General features: G+C 49.6%; 1 protein-coding gene and 1 long non-coding RNA gene across 5 annotated transcripts in view; one reads left to right on the top strand and one right to left on the bottom strand.

The window, feature by feature from the left end:
* Nucleotides 1–179: 179 nt before the first annotated feature.
* The window catches only part of LOC105471370 (podocalyxin like), a 55,979-nt gene continuing 36,401 nt past the window's right edge, over nt 180–19,757 (bottom strand). For 2 of the 3 annotated variants that reach the window (XM_011723819.3, XM_011723820.3), the window contains exons 2-8: nt 10,535–11,164; nt 9,108–9,328; nt 8,700–8,771; nt 6,348–6,495; nt 6,005–6,066; nt 5,617–5,784; nt 180–4,380 (exon numbers count right to left, since the gene is read on the bottom strand). In XM_011723819.3, the coding sequence (XP_011722121.2) occupies nt 4,183–4,380; nt 5,617–5,784; nt 6,005–6,066; nt 6,348–6,495; nt 8,700–8,771; nt 9,108–9,328; nt 10,535–11,164 (1,499 nt within the window). In that variant the 3' untranslated portion in view covers nt 180–4,182. The remainder of the gene's footprint in view (nt 4,381–5,616; nt 5,785–6,004; nt 6,067–6,347; nt 6,496–8,699; nt 8,772–9,107; nt 9,329–10,534; nt 11,165–19,757) is intronic. The other variant, XM_071093954.1, reaches the window with a different exon arrangement.
* The window catches only part of LOC105471369 (uncharacterized), a 30,702-nt gene continuing 20,270 nt past the window's right edge, over nt 9,326–19,757 (top strand). For both annotated transcript variants that reach the window (XR_011621589.1, XR_981102.3), the window contains exon 1: nt 9,326–9,566. This is a non-coding gene — a long non-coding RNA (uncharacterized lncRNA). The remainder of the gene's footprint in view (nt 9,567–19,757) is intronic.

Genomic DNA, 19,757 nt, shown 5'->3' with positions numbered 1-19,757 from the left:
CCCTTTTTTTCCTTTCAGCTTCTCTCCTACTCTCTCCTAGTTTCTCTGCCCGCAGAGTTGGACAAGTGTAACTCAGCACAGAGGCCCCTGTGCTATGAGTGTGATCCGACATTCTCAGGCGCTTTGGCAATGAGCCTCGTCTCAAGTGAAGGCTTTAAGTCACAGCAAAATACTAGAGCTTGAGCCAGTTTACACAAAAACACTTTAATTGACAGTATACAATTTTCCAAAATATATTTTTGTAAGAAAATGCAATAATTAACTATCGTTTTTACAAACAAGTTTCTCAGTAAATTCCAGTGTACTTCAGACCCCTGTCCACTAAGACACATATGATCCCCCACTTCCTGGGCAAACTGTTGAACATTCACTACAGACAAAAAGACCCACACTAAAGAGTCATCCGCGCCCTCCCTCCATGTTGTGTTTGCCCCAGACCTGAGGGATCAGCTAGTGACAGTGACAAAAGCTACGCTACAGTTTTACTCTTGCCCTCTCTGCCTCCCCCACCTTGTTTCCTTGGTCCCTCGGTCCTGTTGGAATAAATTCCATACATGAAAGCTCATCCAAAACTTGTTTCTTGGCAGAAAGAATTGTTCACTTACATCTTAAACCTAAATCAGAGAAAGTATAGAAGACCAGTTCTTATTTTTGTGTTCATGCCCTCCCTAGCCTTGCGAGGGTAAGAACTAGGAAAAGAATTCTGTCCTTTGTGTCATTCTGGCGCCTTCAAGGAGCAATTCTTAGTTTACCGATTATTCCTTCTGAGGGGCACAGTCTGCGGATCCAGGTTTTAATCTTGTTTCTGTCCTGAACCATGTGATTTTGAGGAAGTCACTTTATCTTTGTGAGCTTCGGATTATCTTTTTCTCTAGAAAAAGATTGGACTAGATCTTGAAATACCTTTCTCCATGACTAGAGGGTTGCCTGCCAACCAGAGCATATTGACTCCAACCTTTACTGTGATGGGGCTGTGACTTTGCTGGGGAGGGGGCAGGGTTGCATTTTAAAATTTAAAAAAGAACACCTGATCTACAAGACAAATACTTTATCATAAGTTTGCCTTGTTATATTTCATTTTTTGTTTAAAAAAAAAAAAAAGCAAAAACTTGTCATTTCCAGTAAGACATTTACATTCCTGTCCAGAGAAAAAACTTGGCCATCACTCAGGTAACATAATGTTTTCTCAAAGTATGTTCACTGAAAGCAGTGCAGGGTGGATTAACATGGCCACTGTATTTACATTATCCAAAAAATCTGTGTATATGTATCAGTTTGAACTTGTTCTTGAAAGTTTCTCTAGTATATTGTCCAAAAAGATAAAGCTCAAGAAGTGGTTTAAATAAACTTTCTGCTAGCTTTCCTTATCAAGCGGGAAAAAAATCTGGTGTCTAGACTAGATTAAACCCGTACTCTGTCTTACGATGCAAAGAATATTCTGTACCTCCTTCATAAGCATTGCTCCCCACTCACATGACAGTAGGCTTCCCAGTCACCATACTCGTGGTTTCTGGCCTTCTGTGCAGCTTGGGGAAACCACAGTTTACCACTGAAAGAGTTGATAAACTGTCTTTGCTACAACCTGTTTTAAGTCATGCTGAGCTTCTGGTGTTCCCCTTACCTCTTCCCAGACCCAGAATCCGAATTATCAGAGAGCATTTAGAACCCAGTAAAGGTGGCAGAAGATGATGACCTTTATAGATGCATGGCTGTTTGGCCTGTTGACATAGGTGTCCTGGTGGCAAGAGCAAGGCAAGGTGTCAGATTCTGAAGCTGCCCTAAGACTAGACTAACACAGTTTGGATGAATATAAAGAACCTCTGAATCAGCCCAAAGCCTCTCCGGGTTCTCCTTGGACAGAGCGATGGAGTCGGCAGAGTCAGGACCAACCTGGCTAGGCACTCTGCTCTCTAGTCCTTGCCAGTCATCATCTGTCTCCAAGAGGCCATAGGGTTGCAGCCTTTGATCGATTTGCAGAGGCCTATTTGCTGTCTCTGTCAAAAGCCCTGGCTGGTGAAGTGTGTCCCAGGATCAGCAAAGGAGCAATAATCCAGTCTGACCAACAGAAACCTACTGGGTGGAGAGAACCCAGCACTGGGCAAGAAGGAAGCAAACACCTCACTTGAGCCTAACAAGATTTCCTGTTTCCCCCCAAACGGGCACTATTCTCCATCCTGCCCACCTCCAAACACCAGAGCGTTGGGGCAGATGTTTTCAGACCTTGTTAGCCTCACATCCCCCAACTCCTGGGAAACTCGCTGGGGCCCTAAGTGAACCCTTGGCCTTCCTTTCCCCCTACGATATCAGATGGCTACAGGCTATGAGGAAGGAATTAGGCAGACGGGGCTGGACAGAGATCTTCCCCAGCCTCTCCCTCTACCCTTTTAAAAAGTAAGCCTTCCAGAGTGGATAGCCTATTTCATCAGAACTACTGCAGCCTGAGCCTGACTCTTAAGACCCTGGAGGTGTGGCATTTCACCCGAAAAATGGCAATTTTCATTCCCCTAAGCAGTTCTGCCCATTTTCCTACTTGATACCAGGGAATTTATGCCCAGAACGATGGAGACCATGGCGAAAGTTCAACATTCCACACAGGATTCCCCCTTCTCAATCAGATGAAACCTCGCTATGCCCACTGCTTAGGAGCCTCCTACATGGCAGCTAACTGCTCAGCCCATAAAAGTCCTGTATTGGGGAATAGACATAGCTTTGTGGTTCCCTGAGATGCCACCAGAAACTGCAAGAGAACTGCAGCAGCCCCACTGGGCTCACAGAGAAGAGGAACAGCAAGGCCTAGCTCCAGGCCAGGACAGTGAGATGTTCGCACAACAGTCTGTCCCCCAGGTTGCCCTTCATGCACCCAGCATGCACTGCGCTTTGCAGGCCCCTCTTTCCCTGCGGCCCAGGAGAATCAGAATGAGTGTGATGAGCTAACTGGGAGTCTGCAACTGTCTGAGCTTTGGCCTTTGGCAGTGGAGGGCTGGGTTAGAAAACAACTACAACAAAACGCTCAGCAACTTGAAATGTCCCTGAGTTTCCTATGACATACAGAGGAAAGCCTGTCCTTCCTGGCTGCTTTAATGGATTGTCTCTGAAGACACATCGCTGATGGGGGCGCCTGGGAAGGCCTCTCCTGCAGCCACTGCTCCTTCATACTGGGTTTCAGGGAGTCACTCCCATCAGCTGAGCAGTGAACAACAAAAGGAACACGCTGCTTTCAGTAGCTACAGCAGATTGTAGTCCCTGGTGGACATGGAAGCCCAAAGAAGATCGCGGGGAGCCTCTGCAAGGAGTGCCAGGGGCAAGGGGCCAGTGTTCCTGCTGACCCCCTCATCAGCTGCCCTGAGACGCTAGCCTGGACTGAAGAGTGTCCCTTTCTCTCTCCACCTGCACATGGGCCCCCTAAGCAGACCTGGTTCACGCAGGGAGACCTGTGTGAGTTAAGCCCCGATCTCACGAGGCAAATGTGAGAAAATCAGAATCCAGAACAACGGGTTGGTTCAAGGTTATGAATAACCTGTGCTAATCCCAGAGGCCCCAGGACAGAGTAAGTGGGAACACGCACTGAGTGTAGGGTGGGGTAAGAACATAGAGGGTGGGAAGACGGGTACACAGGCTGGGGTAGGAGAAGGAAAACTTGGGAGCTGGACTTACAGGTCATCAGATCCCACTGAGCCAGGATGTAGCCCTGCCCTCCTTTCCAGCCCAGCCGCCTGCTGGAGTTTCACCCCTGCCCGGGACTGCTCTGGACGGAGGGCACACGTGAACACAGCAGTGTGGCATGGTGCAAATGGAATCTTTGTTCTCATCCTGACTCTGTCACCAAGTGGCTCTGACCTTGGGCAAGTCACTTACCCTCCTCAGGTCTCGGCAACCTCACTGCGGAATGAAGGCATTCCACTAGTTCATCGCTAAAGTCCCTTGCGTGGCTTTTTCTTGATCTCCCTCATCATCCAGCAGCACTGAGCTCAGGCACTAGTGGGTTATTTTACAGGAGGAATCTGGACAGAATGTGATTTGTTCAGCTCGAAAAGGGAAAAATTAAGGCCCTGGGGGGATTGGGAGGGGACACCCCTTGGAGTTCACTCTCCCTCCCCAGTCTTTCCCTTCCCCGTCCAAACGGCACTTGGGGTGGTCGGTCTGGAGCTCTGCAGTGCTGCTGGAGGCCACCGGCAGACCAGACTAGAGGTGTGTGTCTTCCTCCTCATCCAGGTCGTCCTTGGTCAGGTTGTCCAGAGGGACGATCCAGCTGTCCCCTAGCTCCCCGTTGAGGCTGACCACCTTCTTCTCCTGCATCTCAGAAGAGGTCTCCATCACTTCCAGTGTCGGGTTGTCATGGTAACCATTCTCCACCGTCTGCAGCTCCTCTGTTAGCCGTTGCTAGAGTGGGGAAGGTGACCAGTGAGAAGGGGGTTTCAGAGGGCTCGGAGCTTAATATAGCGCATGTACCCCTCCCACTCCGGAGCCCCACTGTAGCTAAAGCAGGCCCTCATTGCTCCCCTGTGGGGCTGGCTGCTCCTGGTGGTCATTCTGGCTCTCAGCCTTCCCGGAACTAGTTTGGAACAAAGACTTGCCCCTCACCCTCACCCTGGTGGCAGACCGGTGAAGTCAGTGGAGATGACCTTTATTCTCCAGAGTCCTCTAAGCTCTTTCCTCCCCTTCATCCCTACCCCCAAAACTTCCTCTCCAGACACCTACTTCACCTATCGTAATGAATGGGGAAAGATCATTAAAAAATGACCTCTCTTGCGCTGGGTGACTGAGCCCTCTCTAAGCCTCTCTAAGATGGGTACGGTGTCTCTAGAACCATCCCTGCTGCAGATAGCAGCCATGTGGCAGAGGGGCTTTCTGCCCCTCTCAAACACAACCTTGAGTGCATGCTAGAATCACCTGGGGAGCGTTTTAGGCGGAAAAATTTTTGGTTAGACAGGAACACCTAGACCTGCTTCTATCAATGAATCCTCAGACCAGCTCTGCAAGGAGGTTATCCCTGCTATGCAGATGAGGAACCTGACGTCCAAAGAGCTCATCTGACTGATTTTCTCAAGGCCAGGGCCAGGACTTAAACCAAATCTCCCTGACTCCAGTCTGGGCGTGGTGGCTCACACCTGTAATCCCAGCACTTTGGAAGGCTGGGGCGAGCAGATTGCTTGAGGTCAGGAGTTTGAGACCAGCCTGGCCAACATGGCGAAACCCCATCTCTACTAAAAATACAAAAATTAGGTGGGCATAGTGGTGGGCACCTGTAATCCCAGCTACTGGGGAGGCTGAGGCAGAAGAATCACTTAAACCCGAGAAGTGGAGGTTGCAGTGAGCCGAGATCTCACCACTGCACTCCAGCCTGGGTGACAGAGCGAGACACTGTCTGAAAAAAATAACAATAATAAAATAAAAAGTAAGACTTCCTGACTCCAAAGCCCACGCCGTGTCCTCTGCCACGCTGCCTCTGTAATGCTCCGTGGACTGAGGCGGCTGCCCATCAGGGATGGCCTCTGCCCATTAGAAAGGGTCCAGGGCCTGCTCCCTTTTCCTTTTCTGCAACTTGGGAATCACGAGGGGAGGGTTCCTCTGGTGACCTGGGCTGCTTCCTCTGTGTGGCTGCAAACAGCTGCTTACCTGGTCCTTCCTCTGGGAGAGGCGCTGGTGGCAGCAGCCATAGAGGGCCGCCACGAGGAGCAGGAAGGACGCCATGCAGACGATGGTGATGATGAGGGGCATGCTGAAGCGGTCCTCGGCCTCCTCCGGTGGCCCCTGGTCCCCCAGCTGCATGTGACTGACCCCTGCCTGCACAGGAAGTAGCAGAAAACAGTCTGGGGGCACCCTCTCTCCATCAGCCCCCCGGCTTCACTGTAGAGCCCCTCTGCTTGCAGTTTGCTGGGGTCCGTGCCACCACCCTCGTCTACATGCAGGCACGTGATGGGGTTCCTCCCCACAGAGAGAGGGTAGTAACCAGACCTCCCACAAGGGGCTTCTACTCTGTCCCCACACTTGGGGGGCCGCTTACGTCCTTTAGTTCATCCCATTTGTCCTTCAGCCGCTCGTACACATCCTTGGCAGGGAACTTAGCTGTGGGAGAGGAGGGAGACGCTGTCCAATGGCCCAGCCCAGAGAGAGGCAGTGGGGGACGGGGACTGCACCCCAAGAGAGGGACGCAGGTATCTCAGTCTCCTGAGTGTGTCTCTTGGGTGACCTGGGAGGGGGTGTGGCTTGGCAGTTCTTAGGGAACAGAAGGGGTACCACTGTGACCCACCCTCCAATGTGGCTCCTGCACGCCCCCATTCCCACCCATGCAGGCCTCAGCCTAGGCCCCCTTGCCCTCCGCCCAGGACCCCTTGCCCTCCACGCACTGTGAATAGTGATTTCTTTGACGGCCACTGCCTGACTTCCTTGAATGCGTGCCAGCCGTATGCTGCACTCATCTTGGGTCCGGTTGAAGGTGGCTTTGACTGCTTGGCACATCAGCGTGACCAGCTTCTCATCTGGAGGGCCCCCTGCCTATGGTGGGGAGAGCGCAGGTGACTCCGCGGGAGTGTGACAGCAGCCTAGGCCTGTAGGGCTGCCCTCCAGCTCCGTCGGGACAATACTGTTGCTCTGCTAGAACCTGCCTCCCTCTCCAGCCCCAGCTGTTGCTCCATGCCAGCCAGCCAGGAGCCAAGGGTTGCACGCTGTTCTCCTGGGCCAGCTCCTGCCTCCTCTGCCTCGTTCCCATCAGCTTGTTCCCCACACTGTGTTTATCTGGTCTATGCTTGCACCTTTCATTCCTTTCACCCTAGTGCCCCTTTTTTCCCTCCAAGCTATTCGTGGATTGGGGGTCTTTTTCATCTCCATTCCTAGAAAGGGCTAGAGTGGGGGCACTGCACAGCGACCCCACCCCACAACCTGCGGGGAGACTCCAATTCCCCCTGAAATCCCATTCACCAGCCTTTCATGCCCAGTTCAGAGAAATCAGGCGAGGAGGCTGCAACTCTCAGCAGAAGGGTCTCTACCCGCAAAGCTGAAATCCACGTGCCCTTGCCCTAGGCAGAGCCTCTGGCTCTGAAGACACAGACAGGCTGACAGGGGAAAGGGCCTCCACTGAGTAAGGGAACAGGTGGAATCCTACCCCTAGGATATCTTGGAGGAGTCTTATTTAGCTCTAAGAAGAAAGATTATGGCTGACGTGGCTTTAGGGCTGAGGATGAGGAGAGAGGTATGGGTAGCTTTTTTTACCCAGTTCTGCCGTGCCATCTAGGGGCACCCCTCCCTGGGGTTTCTCTGACCTGATTCCGGAATAAATGTCTAAGACAAAGAAAAGGACTCTAGGGATGGCTTAGCACAGAACCCATACAAACCACCCCTAAGGGTTCTACCAGAATTTCCTTAAGCTCACTCATTCCCCACCCTGACATCAGGAAGGGATCCAGGGTTTTCCATCTTCCTTGTCTAGCAAGGGAAAAAAAAAAAATGTTTCTCACAAACAATCATAACGCCTGCCAAGCTACATCCAAAAAGAGGGTCTGAGGAATGGCTGGGCGGGCACCTGACTGTCCCCAGAGATCATCTCACGCAATGCCTGCCTTGTCCAATAAGCCCAACCCTAGGAGAACACCACTGACTTTTAAAACTCTGGTCAAGATGTAGGCTTTTGTAAAGTTCACTTGGAAAATGCCGGCATAATGGACACCCAAAAGAAAACAACTGCAGAAAATTCAGGCAGCATTAAAGTGTTGTAAGCCCAAATTCTCCGTCCTATTATAGACACAGTGTTTGGGTCTGTTCTAGTTCTGGTTCCTAGGGGGTGGCTGCAAACAACCGGCACTGACCGGGAGAGGGCAGCAGTGAGCCAGCCATCTCCAGCACACACAGCGCTCAGCAGCTATTTACCAAGTATGCACAGCGCATCCCCAGACCAAAGCCTTTGGCCCCAGGGACACCGCCAGCCTCAAGGCTGTTCACACACTGCTATACCTCCCTCATACAGGTGCTCACACATACACACACCACCCAGACTGGAGAACTGCTGGCAGTGGCTCCTGCATTCCTGGGCCCTTTTCTCTCCCACCCATCCCGTCAGCTCCTCAGGTTAGAGGGAGAATCTCCCAGGACTGTTCGTCCATCGAGGCTCTCAGATAGTCCACAGACCGGGAAATGTGAAGCCACAGACAATTAAAGCCGAGAGACTCAGGCAGACTACACCTCTCATTTTCTCTTTTTTTTTTTTTTCCTGTAGAAACGGAGTCTCCCTATGTTGCCCCGGCTGGTCTTGAACTTCTGGCCTCAAGCAAACTTCCTGCCTCAGCTTCTCAAAGTGTTGGGATTACAGGTGTAAGCCACCACACCTGGCCTCACCTCTCGTTTTCAACTGAGACATCTAAAACCCAAAGAGATCAACTCACCAAAGTCACTCCCAGAACTAAGGGCAAACAGGAACTAGGATCAGGGTCCCTCAACTCAGCATACTGGGAATAGTCACACAGTGAAAACCGAGGAAACCGGGGGGCGAGGGGGTTCAGTCCTGTGGGTGTGTCCTGACTTAGAGAAGTCTAAACCTCGGTCTGTCGCTCTGTAAGATGGGAAAGGACCACTTCCTACTAGGAAGAAATGAGGGCCAGAAAGCGAATGCGCCTTAGAAATATGCTTATAAATGCGCTTAGAAAGAACATGCATTCCCTCTCCCTCCCTCAGCCCTGCTGCGAGCCTCAGATCAGCGAGCTACTCACACAGAGGGTGTTTCCTGTGAGGTTCAGGATGAGGAGCTTCTCACTTAGCATCTCAGGAGCCTCACACTTGGTCTGCAAGAAGCCACTGAGATTAAGGTTTGGGTTCATAGTCAGGGAATCTTTGACACTTCCCCCCAACTAAGGGGTGACCCAGATAGGAAGGAGTTCATGGCAAGTTGGAGGCATGGCTGGACCCATTCCAGAACCAGGTATGTCCTGGCTGCGTGGCTTGAGGGCAGCCCAAACCAGGACCAGGCTAACCAGGGAGAGGGAGGAGCGAACGGGTAAGTGCTGCTCAAAGCCCCAGCCAGGGGCCCTGGGTTGGAGGAAAGAACAGAAAAGCTTGTCTTAAAGCCCCTTCTACCTGAGTCTGGGTTCTCAGACTTGCCCCACGCCCGCCAGAGTTACCCAGTCACTCCCATGAGCCAAGGTGGGAGAAGGTGTTTTGGAGTATCGGTGGGTCGTTGATGCTGCCGTGGGGCTGGAGCTCATGGTCTCTGGCAGGGAAGACATTCTCAATGCTGTCATCGGGCTTGTGGGCTGCACTGTCCCCTTGGAGGAAGGGGCCATAGTGCTGGCTGGCATCTGGCTGGAGGTCTGTTCAGTTCTTTGCGAGATAACTGATGGCGCTGTCATTGGGAAAACAAGGGTAATGGGAAAAGATGAGTGCACCCTCATGAGAAGAGGACAGTCTTTTCTCGTTCTAATAGTTTTCCCAAGTTCTTTAGTCTTACTTCCCACAGAGACGGAAGAAGTGGACTGACTCCTATGACAAGCCAGTGGAATAACCCGGCAAAGGAAGTCACAGCAGCTGCAGTGAACATTCACCAACCACTTACTGTGTGCAAGGGACCAAGTGCTTCAAAGGTACTTTCCTACTGAATCCTCATAACAACCCTCTGGGGGAGGAATCGTCACCGTCCCTATTTCATAAACAAGGAAACTGAGGCTCCGAGGAGCTCAGTGATTTGCCCGAGTTCCCATGCCAACAAGTGGCAGGGCAGGGATTCGAATCCAGGATTATCTCAGCCGGAGCCCACACTCCTGTGTGGCACCCTCCTGTAGAGTGGTGGCCTGCTGACTTCAGACCATATGCTGCTGATACGCAGCAACATCACCAGGGAGCACTCAGAAATTCTGGGTCCACAGATCTGAGATGGGTCATGATCCTAAGGCTCATGATCCACAGGTAGATTTTGAAATTGATTTACTAGGTTAAGACCAGCTCTTATAAATAAATAAATAAATAAGTATTGGCCAGGCACAGTGGCTCACACCTGTAATCCCAGCAATTCTGGGAGGCCAAGGTGGGCAGATCACCCAAGGTCAGGAGTTCAAGACCAGCCTGGCCAACATGGTGAAACCCTGTCTCTACTTAAAAAAAAAAAAAATTAGCCAGGTGTGGTGGTGCACACCTGTAGTCCCAGCTACTCAGGAGGCTGAGGCAGGAGAATCGCTTGAACCCGGAGGTGGAGGTTGCAGTGAGCAGAGTTTGTGCCACTGCACTCCAGCCTGGGTGACAGAGCGAGAGACTCCATCTCAAAAATAAACAGGTATGGAATAGAAACTATTCCCCTCCCGAGTTCAAGCAATTCTCCTGCCTCAGCCTCCTGAGTAGCTTTACAGGCGCTCACCACCACACCCAGCTAATGTTTGTACTTTTAGTAGAGACAGGGCTTCGCCATGTTGGCCAGCCTGGTCTCGAACTTCTGACCTCAGGTGATGCACCTGCCTCAGCCTCCCAAAGTGCTGCGATTACAGGCATGAGCCATCATGCCCTGTAATCAGGCCCTGAAAAGTTTCTTGGTGCTTGAAGAAAGCCAGGCATTACTTACGTGGGGTGGTGATCATCCCCAGGCTTGTGAAGGTGTGGCCAGGGCTAGCCACAGTGCTTGAACTGCTTGAACTGCTTGAAGCTGTCGTAAGATGGTCATGTCCCGAGCGTGTTGGGGTGGCCACAGGATGCGTCCAAGTGGGTTGTGAGGGACTGACTGGATTTGTAGGATGATGGGTGGTTGGATGTTCTGCCTTACTAGATGAGAGGTCTGTGATCACACTGTGGCTGCGTTGACCCCCAGAGTTTGTTGTATTTTCTGCTCCATTCTGGCTGCTTGTGGTGTCAGGTTTCACTGTGGTCGTGGAGATTGCAACTGTAGTGGCGCCTGCACCTTGCGTGCTCCTGGAGCCCTTGTTGGCGGTAGTAGTGTTGTCTGAGCAGCATCCTGTAGTCACGGTAGTGGTGACTGGGCCTGAGGTTTGCAGAACCTGGGTTGTAGTCCCCGGTGAGTCACTGGACACACCACGGGTGCTCGCCGTGGTCGGGGCCAAGGTGTTCATGGCCTTGGAAGTGGGGACTGTGCTCTGCTGGACTGTAGCTGTAGTGGAGACACTGGATGCTGAAGTCAGGCCTTGCTTGACAGCGGTTTCCGGTGTTGTGCTAGATGGGTTCTTAGTAGTCGGGGCTGCTGTTTGCAAAGACAACACAGAATGGAGTTAGGGCTGGGAGACTTCCTCACCACACTTCTCCAGCTCTTCCCCAGGATTCAGAGGTCTTGCTCGCAGCCCTGCCGTCTGCCTTGCTGAAGGCCTGGGTCTTTGGTAAATCCCGAATTTTCTGAGGTTCAAGGAACCTCTAAGCGGGCAGCTTGGCGTGCAGCGGGGTCAGAAAAGCGAAATGCTGCTGAAGGGGAGGCCAGGCCAGCAAGGCCCACCACACGTGGAGGCTGTCGTGCACACCTTGCCCTCCCCGTCCGGCCCCATGCACATCCCCCTTAAGTTTCTCAATATGCTACCCCAGAACCAGCCTCCAGGAACATCTCTGTCTCCTCCTCCCCAGCTCCCAGGCACGTGGCCCACAGAAAATTCCACAGACTAATGCTTCCTGAACTGCCCTGGCCTTGTTCTGAGCTTAAGCAAAAAAAAGACATGGGCTCTGTTCTCATGGAAGTTAAATCTAGGAGAAACTGATGATAAACTGAAATTACACAAATTACTATTTCAGTACCAGGTGAGCTGTGCCAAGAAAGAAAGGCCGAGTGCCCAGACTGCATGCAGCATGGCGGCTTCACCTGCCATTTCTTGAGGAAATGGGTTTTGTGTCAGGCAGTGGAGACACAATGGTGAACACAACACAGAGAGTCGTACCCTCGAGGCGCTTACACTGTGGTGGAGAGGCAGAGACTAAACACGTGGACAGAGCACGGAGGAAGCGAGGAAGGAAAGGATGCAGAGGCGAGCAGGGAGGGACCATGTCGAGCGAGGGAAGGAAAGGCATCTCTGCAGTGACGGTTAAGCTAAGTCCTGAAGGGTAACAAGGAGAATGCTTTGTGAAGAATGGGAGGAAAAGTGTCCCTGGCAGAAGGAACAGAATCTGCAAAGCCCCCGAGTAGGGAAAGGAGCTGAAAGAAGACAAGCAGGAATGGAGTTGGGTGAGGAGGGGTCAGGCACAGGGCTGAGAAAATACAGGGTCTTATGACAGTGACAGCAACTGAATGTCCAAACCAGACATTTTTGAGAATAAAAGGCTCTCTTAAAAATCACATTCATCCAGGTGCGGTGGCTCATGCCTATAATCCCAGCACTTTGGGAGGTTGAGGCAGGCAGATCACTTGAGGTTGAGGAGTTACAGACTAGTCTGGCCAATGAAGAGAAACCCCGTCTCTACTAAAAATACAAAATAAATCAGCCGGGTGTGGTGGTGCAGCCTGTAGTCCCGGCTACTCAGGAGGCTGAGGCAGGAGAACCGCTTGAACCCGGGAGGCAGAGGTCGCAGTGAGCTGAGATGGTGTCACTGCACTCCAGCCTGGGCGACAGAGCAAGACTCTGTCTCAAAAAAATAAAAATAAAAAAATCATATCCTACGTAGAATGAGACATAAGATCATCCTCCTCAGAGGCCAAAATGCAGATTCCAGATTTTATTCTTGATGCAAAAAAGCAGCCACTGAAGGCATTAAAGCAAGGAAGTTTTATAGGATGACTTACAGAGAAACCTGTTCCTGCTGCTTTGGGGAAGGCAGACTGGAAAGAAGAGCATGTGGAAGAGGGAAGAGAAGTTAGGAGGCAATTGCAGTGATCCAGATGGAATGAACAGCTTTGGCCACAGGAAGCTATTGACACTGGAGACAAAAGGCAGATAGCGTAAAGACTGTTTTGGAGATCAACTGCTTGCTGATGTCCTAAGTGAGGGAAGAAGAGAATCTACGTTGATTCCTAGTTTTCTGTCTGGAGCAGAAGGGAGTGGTGGGAAGGGGGCTGCTGGCTGCATCCCGTTCTCTGTACCAGCCAACACCCATACCATTTCTCTATATTTGGGAGTTCTGCACCCTATGAGACTTGATGGCAGCAGAATCTGCCTCCTATGGCAATGCTCCTATGAAAATGCCAGCTTTTTGCCTTGCCAGCCTCCCCTGGGATGAGCATAAGCAGGTGGCAGTGCTACCATGAATGAGCAGTCTCATTCCAGCCGTGAGGGGCTCTGCAGGCAAGAGTGGTGACATCATGCATGGAGGTGAGGCCAAGCAGGCCAAGCACTCATCCCGGGCCGCAGCGCCACCTGGTGCTTGGCATGGGTAAGCAGCGCTGGCCTCCCTGGATCACTTCTATAGCCTGGCTTGGGTGATGTTCAAAGTAGCTCTGAATGTTGTGGCCTCCAGCAATCCCAGCTACTCCATACACTGGACAGTATCCAAAATCTTTTACACACACATTTTGCTACTGAAAAGCAGAAATGTTTATCAGGAGTAGCTGCCGGCAGCAAGACTTCAGGGATTGGTTGTCAGGCCTTACTGGGGACAAAGGGCAGTCAAAATTCTGCAAGTATTAAGGAATACTTGCAAGTGTCCCGTGACATCTCAAGGATAAGCAGTGACATTATCACCTCTAATCTAAAGTGAAGTGCCCAGGAAGTGGCTTTGGTGTGGCCCAGTGGCTGCTGCCAGAGTATGAAAGGCACACTCACCAAATCTGTTTTAAAAAGCAATACAGGCTGGGCGCGGTGGCTCACACCTGTAATCCCAGCACTTTGGGAGGCCAAGGCAGGTGGATCACCTAAGGTCAGGAGTTTGACACCAGCCTGGCCAACGTGGTGAAACTTCGCCTCTACTAAAAATACAAAAATTAGCCAGGTGTGGTGGCGGGTGCCTGTAATCCCAGCAACTCAGGAGGCTGAGGCAGGAGAATCACTTGAACCCGGGAGGCAGAGGTTGTAGTGAGCTGAGATCATGCCACTGCACTCCAGTCTGGGTGACAGAGTGAAACACGGTCTCAAAAAAAAGAAAAACAAAAAAAAAGCAGTGCAATGTGAGGGTTTGACAGGCATTTTTTCTTCTTAGTAGTTCATAAAATAACAGTGTTTCTTACTATTGATGGTATCATAGTGTCATCTGGCAAGATACTAGATTGCAAAGGGACTATATCAGCGTATTTGGGGAATTAAGGAATATGTGGGATGATTTTTTTGTTTTGTTTTGTTTGTGAGACAGGATCTTGCTCTGTTGCCCAGGCTGGAGTACAGTGGCACAATCAGGACTCACTACAGCCTTCACCTCCCGGGCTCAATCAGTCCTCCCACCTCAGCCTCCGAGTAGCTGAGACCACAAGCACGCACCACCACACCCAGCTAATTTTTTTTATAATTTGTAGAGACAAGATCTTGCTATAATGGCCAGGCTGGTCTCAAACTTCTAGGCTCAAGTGATCCTCCAGCCTCGGCCTCCCAAAGTGCTGGGATTACAGGTGTGAACCACAGCACCCAGCCCTGGATGGTTGCTTCTTACAATGGTGAACAGCTTAAAACAGGATTTCTCAACTCTGAAACTACTGGCATTTTGAACTGGATATTTCTTGTTATGGGAAGTTGTCCTATGCATTATACACAGAATGCTTAGCAACATTCCTGGCCTCTACCTATTAGATGCAAGTAATACACATGCACGCCCCTTTCCAGTTGTAACCAAGAAAAATGTCTCCAGATATTGCCAAATGTCTCCTGAGGGAGACAAAATCACTGCCAGTGAAAACTACTGGTTTAAAGAAAGAGAACAACAAATTCAAATTCCTAAATCCTCCTGTGAAAGCACAGACTGAAAACCAGAGACTTTCCAAGAACACATTCAAGGAGTCTCTTTGTTTGCAGCTGAAGGGCTGAGACGTTCAAAAGACTTTAAAAGCTTGATTCCATGAGTTGCCGAATTACGGTGTTAACTTAATTCATAACCTCACCAGGTCTCTTATGTGAAAATAGAACCTAGAGAATTTGGTTTTTTTTTTGAGATGGAGTTTCGCTCTTGTTGCCCAGGCTGGAGTGCAATGGCGCAATCTCAGCTCACTGCAACCTCTGCCTCCCAGGTTCAAGCTATTCTCCTGCCTCAGCCCCCCGAGTAGCTGAAATTACAAGCTCATGCCACCATGCCCAACTAATTTTTTGTATCTTTAGTAGAAATGGGGTTTCACCATCTTAGCGAGGCTGGTCTCGAACTCCTGACCTCAGATGCTCCGCCCACCTTGGCCTCCCAAAGTGCAGGGATTACAGGCGTGAGCCACCATGCCTGGCCAACTTAGAGAATTAAATGGTGACATGAGAGGGTGTAGATGAGTCAGACTACCCATAAATCTCCATCTTCAATGGAATTCACTTGCCAGGAAGCGCTACCACTGCTCTCCTGTAAGATTCTCGATAACCTCACTTGAGCTTATTGGCACCGAAAACCGAATCTCATCATGATCCCCACCGCTCTTTCTTTTCTTTAAACCTATAACAAGAGTCAGATTCCAGCATGTCCCAGGAGGAAAAACACAGGCTCTGACCTAGGAGAAGGCTCACACACTAAAAATATCTAGAAAGAAACTTGCAAATACTTATGGATATTTACCATAAGGGTGCTGTATCAAAAGGAGGATGATCATAATTTTACATCAGGCTGAATTATGGGTACGCATACCATAGGTTTTGGATCCAATATACTGACTCCAGCAGCTACAGGTAGTTCTCATTGCTTTCTTAGTTGGATGACTGAAACCTGGACTCAATGGAAATCCATATTAAATAAAGCTGAGTTGTCAGAAATACCCTGGAACAATGCATAGGAAGAAATGCAAAATCTTGGCTGGGCACGGTGGTTCACGCCTATAATCCCAGCAATTTGGGAGGCCAAGTTGGATGAATCACGAGGTCAGGAGTTCAAGACAAGCCTGGCCAACATGGTGAAACCCTGTCTCTACTAAAAATACAAAAATTAGCCGGGCGTGTTGGTGCACACCTGTAATCCTGGCTACTCAGGAGGCTGAGGCAGTAGAATTGCTTGAACCCGGGAGATTGCACCACTGCACTCCAGCCTGGGGCACAGAGTGACACTCTGTCTCGGGGGAAAAAAAAAAAAAAGGCAAAGTCTTGGAAAGACAGAATGTTTATCATGTCTGTCCTGCTTACTTATGCTCTGGTGTGTCATGAGAACTCAAATGACACTCCCTTTACAAGGCTTTGGGCAACATAATTCATGACTTCTAAGATTCACATCTTTCCGTGTCTCTGAAATGAGAATGTATTATAAATAACACTTTGACTGTGGTGCTTTTTCTTTTTTTTCGAGACAGGGTCTTGCTCTGTCACCTAGGTTGTAGTGCAGTGGCATGATCTGGGCTCACTGAAGCATCAAACTCCGGGGCTCAAGTGATCCTTCCGCCTCAGCTTCCCAAGTAGCTGGGAGCACAGGTGTGCACTATGACACCTGAGAAATTTTGTAGAGACAGGATCTCCCTATGTTGCCCAGGCTGGTCGTGAACTCCTGTGCTCAAGTGATCCTCCTACCTTAGCCTCCCAAATTGCTGGGATTACAGGTGCGAGCCACCATGCCTGGCTTTTTTTCTAAGTGGTTCATAAAATAATAGTGCATCTTATAACTGATGGTGGCTTGGATTTGATTACATCTGGGATATTGTTAAGAGGACTATTCACATGTTCTGAGAACTCTGTGGCTGTCCTTCACTGGTCAGGTATGTTAATAGGAAATGCTGCTGATTTCAGTGGGGATGGACACCAGGTTCCTTGGTGTAGAGAAAATAATAGAATTTCATTTCCAGGAAAAAAGGTGTGTGTGCTTCCACAGTGGGCAGCAAGACCAGTGTGGCGATCACAATGGTGTAACCAAGGCTATTTCGAGCAGCAGCTAAGAGCTTATGTGCTCTTTCGGATCAGAATGGTTGGGCAGCTCACTGACTTCCTAGGTGTAGGGTCCGCAAACTGGGAACTGTGTTGATTCACAATAGAGAACGCAGCCACTTGACCAGGTCCCAGAACTCAAAGTTTTCACGGACTCAGTGTTCCTTGAATGAATCGTGCATTTCTTTCCTATGGCTGCGTTAACAAATGACTACAAACTAGGTGGCTACAGAAAACATAAATATATTCTCTCACGGTTCTGGATGCTAGACGTCTGAGACTGACAGGGGCAAGCTCCCTCCAAAGGTAGCAGGGAAGACTCTTTTCCTGCTTCTAATCAGCAATCCTGGCTGCTCCTTGGCTTGTAGCTGTGTCACTGCGATCTCTGGCTCCATCAACACATGACCTTCCTCCTTGCGTAACTCTCCATTTTTTTTTTTTTTTGAGATGGAGTCTCTGTCTCCCAGGCTGGAGTGCAATGGCACGATCTCCACTCACTGCAACCTCCGCCTCGTGGGTTCAAGCAATTCTCATGCCTCAGCCTCCCAAGTACCTGGGACCACAGGTGTGTACCACCATGCCAGGGTAATTTTTGTATTTTTAATGGAGATGTGGTTTCACCATGTTAGCCAGGCTGGTCTTGAACTCCTGACCTCAGGTGATCCACCTTGCTTGGCCTCCCGAAGTGCTGGGATTACAGGCTGGGATTATAGGTGTGAGCCACCGGGCCCGGCCACGTAGCTCTCCTCTTATAAGGATAGCAGTCATTGGATTTAGAGCCCTCCCTAATCCAGTATGACTTCATCTTAACTTGATTACATCTGCAAAGACCCTATTTCTAAATAAGGTCACCTGCACATGTACCAGGTACCAGAGATTAGGACCTGAACATGTCTTTTTGGGGGGGAATGCCATTTGCTCTCCTAATCTGCTCTCCTACATCCTCGTATAAAAACCAGGAGTCTTTCAAATATTAGAAATTAATTCTGTCTGCTTTAAAGAGAAAGTAAATCTATTAAAAAGATAGTGTGTTGGCTAATAAAATACTCGAGGTGACTAAAGAATCAAGCATAAGTCAGAAACAGTGCTCAAGACCTCTTCTCCTGAGCTGGTCTGCTGAGACCATCACTTCTACCACCATCGAGCATCAGCAGTTCGTGCCACTGGCAACATTAGTGTTGGATACTGGATTTTATTGGGGATGAGAGTGTTTAAGGATGCTGTCCGTAAGAGGTCTTTCCATTTACTTTTATGACTGGCACCATGGGGAATCCCTGGGGTTCTAGCCATATTCCTTCCTGCTTCATTATTTAGCCACATGTAGGGTTCACACTAAGTCTGATTAAATTTAACGGGCCACTGATTCTGCTGTAGAGTGAGCTCCTTGGTAAAGCCTATGGTCTGTGGGGTAATTGTGATGGTGAATAAAGCATCCTGGGAGTCCAGAAACGGCGCCGTTGACAAGAAATGTGGCAGCCTGGAGGGTACATGCAGGTCCGGAACGGGCCGCCCTCCACCACGGCCACTTGGCCACGGGTCCACAGCGCCATCATTAGGCGATGGAGAAAGAAACTGATATGCAGAAGGGATCATCTTGCCCATCTGATTACCCAGAACCTTCTCCAGAGCCAGGCAAACATCCTCACACTCCAGACCTATCCCTGCGGGTCCCCCCACATGCCTGCCTAACCTTCCGAGTCACACTGATTCTCCACTGCTGTTCCTTCTGAGTTCCCTAGCATTGCTTTAAAAATCATTAGCTCCTGCCGATGAATCTGTTCAGAACCTCGCCTCAGTGGACCTTTCCTTCAAAAACAAAAGACCGGGAAATGTATTCTTTAAAGTCCTGGTCATTGGGAGAATTTTGTTTCTACACCACCCTTCAGGATCCCCCCTAAATAGAGCTTTTCTCCTGTCACCGTCCACTTTTGGCTGGTACTAGCATATTACCCCAAATCATATAAAACCAGGCTTGGCTTTTTCACTCCTCATTCAGCTGATCACAGGGAACTAATTCTCTTAGAGACCTTTAGGTATGGGTGGGGGCAGGAACAGGCATTCTGAGGGTGTGAGCCACGCTGCAATTTCCATTGTCCTCCTTTAGGACCAACCCCGGCCTGGTCCTCTATCTACCACCTTCAATCTGACAATGGAAAGCCACAAAACAAACCTAAAGAAAAAAATGGAAGAATGAAAGAACAACCAAAGAAATAGAAAGCAAAATACAATAGCAAATATCAAAATCAAAAACTGGTTTTATTAAACGGGCTAATAAAGTACCAAAAAGTCTTTGAAGAAGTTGATCAAAAGGGAAAAAAAAATCCAAAGGCATAAGTAAACAATGTGAGGTACAAAAATAATAATAGATATTTAAAACATAATACCTTATGGGCAAATACTTATAAATTTGAAGCAGATGAGACAGACAAATTTCTTTCTCTTTTTTGAGATAGGGTCTCACTCTGTCCCACAGGCTGGAGTGCAATGGTGTGATCTTGGCTCATTACAACTTCCTGGGGTCAAGCAATCCTCCTACTTCAGCCTCCTGGGTAGCTGGGACTACAGGCATGTACCACCACACCCAGCTAAAATTTTTGTATTTTTTGTAGAGAGAGGGTTTCACCATGTTGCCCAGGCTGGTCTCAAACTCCTGGGCTCAAGGGATCCATCTGCCTCGGCCTCCCAAAGTGCTGGGACGACAGATATCAGACACTGTGCCCTGCCACAAATTTCTTGGGAAAAGGAAAAGCTTACCAGAGTGACTCAAGGAAAATGGAAATAATCATTTATCCTATAATAATAAAGAAATTGAGCCTTTCCAACTTGGGTGCGGTAAAATGGCTCCTCCGAAGAAGGGTGGTGAGAAGAAAGGCCATTCTACCATCAACGAGGTGGTGACCG

Source organism: Macaca nemestrina, chromosome 4 (genome assembly GCF_043159975.1).
Source record: "Macaca nemestrina isolate mMacNem1 chromosome 4, mMacNem.hap1, whole genome shotgun sequence".
In the NCBI taxonomy this organism is placed as follows: domain Eukaryota; kingdom Metazoa; phylum Chordata; class Mammalia; order Primates; family Cercopithecidae; genus Macaca; species Macaca nemestrina.
Note: the sequence above shows the minus strand (reverse complement) of the source record. Positions and strands in the feature narration are given on the sequence as shown.